This window comes from Austrofundulus limnaeus, unplaced genomic scaffold (assembly GCF_001266775.1).
Source record: "Austrofundulus limnaeus strain Quisiro unplaced genomic scaffold, Austrofundulus_limnaeus-1.0 Scaffold406, whole genome shotgun sequence".
NCBI lineage: Eukaryota > Metazoa > Chordata > Actinopteri > Cyprinodontiformes > Rivulidae > Austrofundulus > Austrofundulus limnaeus.
The window spans coordinates 229,998-232,989 of NW_013952808.1; the positions used below are offsets into that span (position 1 = coordinate 229,998).

Sequence of the window (2,992 nt, forward strand, 5' to 3'; positions counted from 1 at the left end):
TATATATATATTGCCTTAATGTGGTTGTGGCTGTTGTGTTGTATTTTGCAAACTTAATAATATTGGCATGGAACATGTTAATCTCCTTTGGGATGCCAAATGGAAACCAATGGAAAGTCCCCATGAGGATAGAGAAACAAACTGTGTGTGTATGTGTGTCAAATACTTTAAAGGGTGTACAAACAGGCTGGTACGTTAAGTGACAGGAAGGTAAGGTGAGCCTACTTCTGCAGATATCCTTGCTGCTGCTGACTTGCAGGATAAATGCTGACCCAGACGGCTGCTGCCAAATCCCTCCCTAAAAGACCACCAGACATCTTTCCTAAAGTTATTCAAGACCCTGGGTTAGTATATCTCTGTGGCATATGTTGGACCCGACCTGTCTGCAGGGAGAACTCAGGGTAAGTTCCTCTAAAAGACACGTTCAGTCTTTTAAACTATTTATTGTACAATAAAAAAAAAGCTTGAGGATTTTTTGTGATGAAGTTTGATGATTGAGGTGTTATTCAAACGATGTGGTGTTGGCTCTGTTTGATACCGATACATGTTACTAATTATCTGTTGGTCTTTGTGCGAGGTGTGGAAAATAAAACTGTTATTTCAATCTGCAGATGTCTAACAGGACAGCTGTGGGAAAAAGAAGCAGGAAATGCAAAGAAAACCTCGATGTGACCGACTCTTCTCCAGGTGGACACATCATGGGTCAGAACGAGAACACCAACTCTTTGTCTGACGGAGTCTGCCCAGGTGGCAACCCACCAGCAGAGAGAGGCGAGACTGGAATCCTTTACCTGAACCCTCAAACACCAAACTGGCCTCTGGTGGAAAAGTTCGCTCAGCTCTCACCAGCAGAGGACGTCGACGTGAACGACGAGCGTGACGACGGCAGGGAGTTGTTGCAACTTCCAACACACACCGAAACCAATAAAATGCACGACCGCGATGAAGCGCTGTCAGTGGATTTGAAGGAGGAGAGGAAACAATCCACCAAACACATCAAGAAGAGCCAGAACGAAGCACAGCAGAGGTCGATCAACCAGAAAAAAGAAACACGTTCTTCGAACAAAAGTGACAATAAGAGTAGTAGAAGTAAAAGGAAAAGCAAAGACGACAAAGTCCCTCAGCTTTTATTCGTAATGAAAAGACGCATTGCAGTTGATGCCGAGGAGCGTCCCTTTAAATGCACACACTGCCACTGGGCCTTCAAGAAGCTCTGCAACCTGCAGAGTCACCTGCAAACTCACAGCGGACTCAAGCCTCACATCTGTGACATATGTGGCAAGGCGTACTCACATCAGGGCACGCTGCAGCAGCACAAGCGTCTGCACACGGGCGAGAGACCCTATCACTGTCCCTTCTGCGTTAAAACCTACATCTGGTCCTCGGATTACCGCAAGCACATCCGCACGCACACAGGGGAGAAGCCCTACACCTGCGGCACGTGCGGGAAGGATTTTATTCGCTCCTCCGACCTGCGGAAGCACGAGAGGAACATGCACACCAACAACAAGCCTTTCCCGTGCACGCACTGCGGGAAGACCTTCAACAAGCCCCTCTCCCTGAAGCGCCACGAGCGGAAGCACCTGGGAGAGAGGCCGTTCTGCTGCCCCGACTGCGGGAAGGCGTTCGCCCTGGCCAGTCGCATGGCCGAGCACCAGAAGATCCACACGGGCGTGCGTCCGTACATCTGCTCCGTGTGCTCCAAGTGCTTCACCAAATCCTCCAACCTGACGGAGCACGAGGCCATCCACAGCGGCGTGCGGCCCCACAAGTGCTCCGAGTGTGGCGTGGCGTTCGCCATGGCCTCCCGTTTGGTTCGGCACCAGTTCGTCCACAACAACCAGAGGCCTCACAGCTGTGCGGGCTGCAGCAAGAACTTCAGCCACCTGGCCAACCTGACGCTGCACCAGGAGCAGACCTGTGCTGGGAGGATCTTTGTCTGTGTGGAGTGTGACAAGTCGTTCCTGTGCGCCAACAAGCTGGCACAGCACAGGCTAGAACACGAGAGAAAAGGGTGTGAGCCCCAGTAAAGACCAGTACTGTCCTTTTATAACCTAGGAGCTGCAAACTCCTCACTCTGTGCCTGAATGTCTGGAGGCAGTAAGGTGAACCGCCTGCCTATCATGACAATGGGAAATCCTGTAATTGCATGTATGTGTGTGTTTGTATCTCATGAATCATTTGATGGAATTTAAAGGGATCAGCTTAGTTGTTACATTAGACTTTATTTGATAAACATATATATTTAACTGTAAATCAATGACTGTAAAAATACTGTAGGCTGTTTAGTTTTGTAATTTTTCTTTAAAATATTTTTTAACACGGACGGAGCCATTTTATTTACATGCAAAGCATTCTGGATAAATGATGATGTCAACTAGGTCATTGGTGCGATGCTGCTAGTGAGCTATATCCACCCTGAAGGTTAATCTTGGACAATATCTGATGATCGACTCTTTTAAATGAAACCAGAGAGCGTTGACAGAGATTTATTTTACCTGTAAAATAAAGACTGTAAAAATACTGTAGGCTGTTTAGTTTGCAATTTTTAAAAATATATATTTTAAGATGGATGGAGCCATTTTATTTACACGCAAAGCATTCTGGGTAAATGATGACATCAACTAGGTCATTGGTGCGATGCTGCTAGGGAGCTAAATCCACCCTGAAGGTTAATCTTGGACAATATCTGATGATCGGCTCTTTTAAATGAAACCAGAGAGCGTTGACAGAGAGGAGAAGGTAGAAATGACTCAGCCTGTAACTGAAAATATGGATGGAGGACAACAGAGCTGCTTCATGGAAGAAGAACCCCTAGCGCAAAGGCTAACAGGCTAAGCTGAGGTTCTTCTTCCATGAAGCAGCTCTGTTGTCCTCCATCCATATTTTCAGTTACAGGCTGAGTCATTACTACCTTCTCCTCTCTGTCAACGCTCTCTGGTTTCATTTAAAAGAGCCGATCATCAGATATTGTCCAAGATTAACCTTCAGG

General features: G+C 46.8%; 1 protein-coding gene across 1 annotated transcript; it reads left to right on the plus strand.

Moving 5' to 3' along the window:
- Positions 1-144: 144 nt before the first annotated feature.
- Positions 145-2,287, plus strand: znf648 (zinc finger protein 648). Its single transcript, XM_014024064.1, has 2 exons — positions 145-401; positions 612-2,287. Exons 1-2 carry the CDS (start codon positions 366-368, stop codon positions 2,028-2,030), a joined length of 1,455 nt encoding a protein of 484 aa, XP_013879518.1. The 5' UTR covers positions 145-365; the 3' UTR covers positions 2,031-2,287.
- The last annotated feature ends 705 nt before the right edge of the window (positions 2,288-2,992 follow it).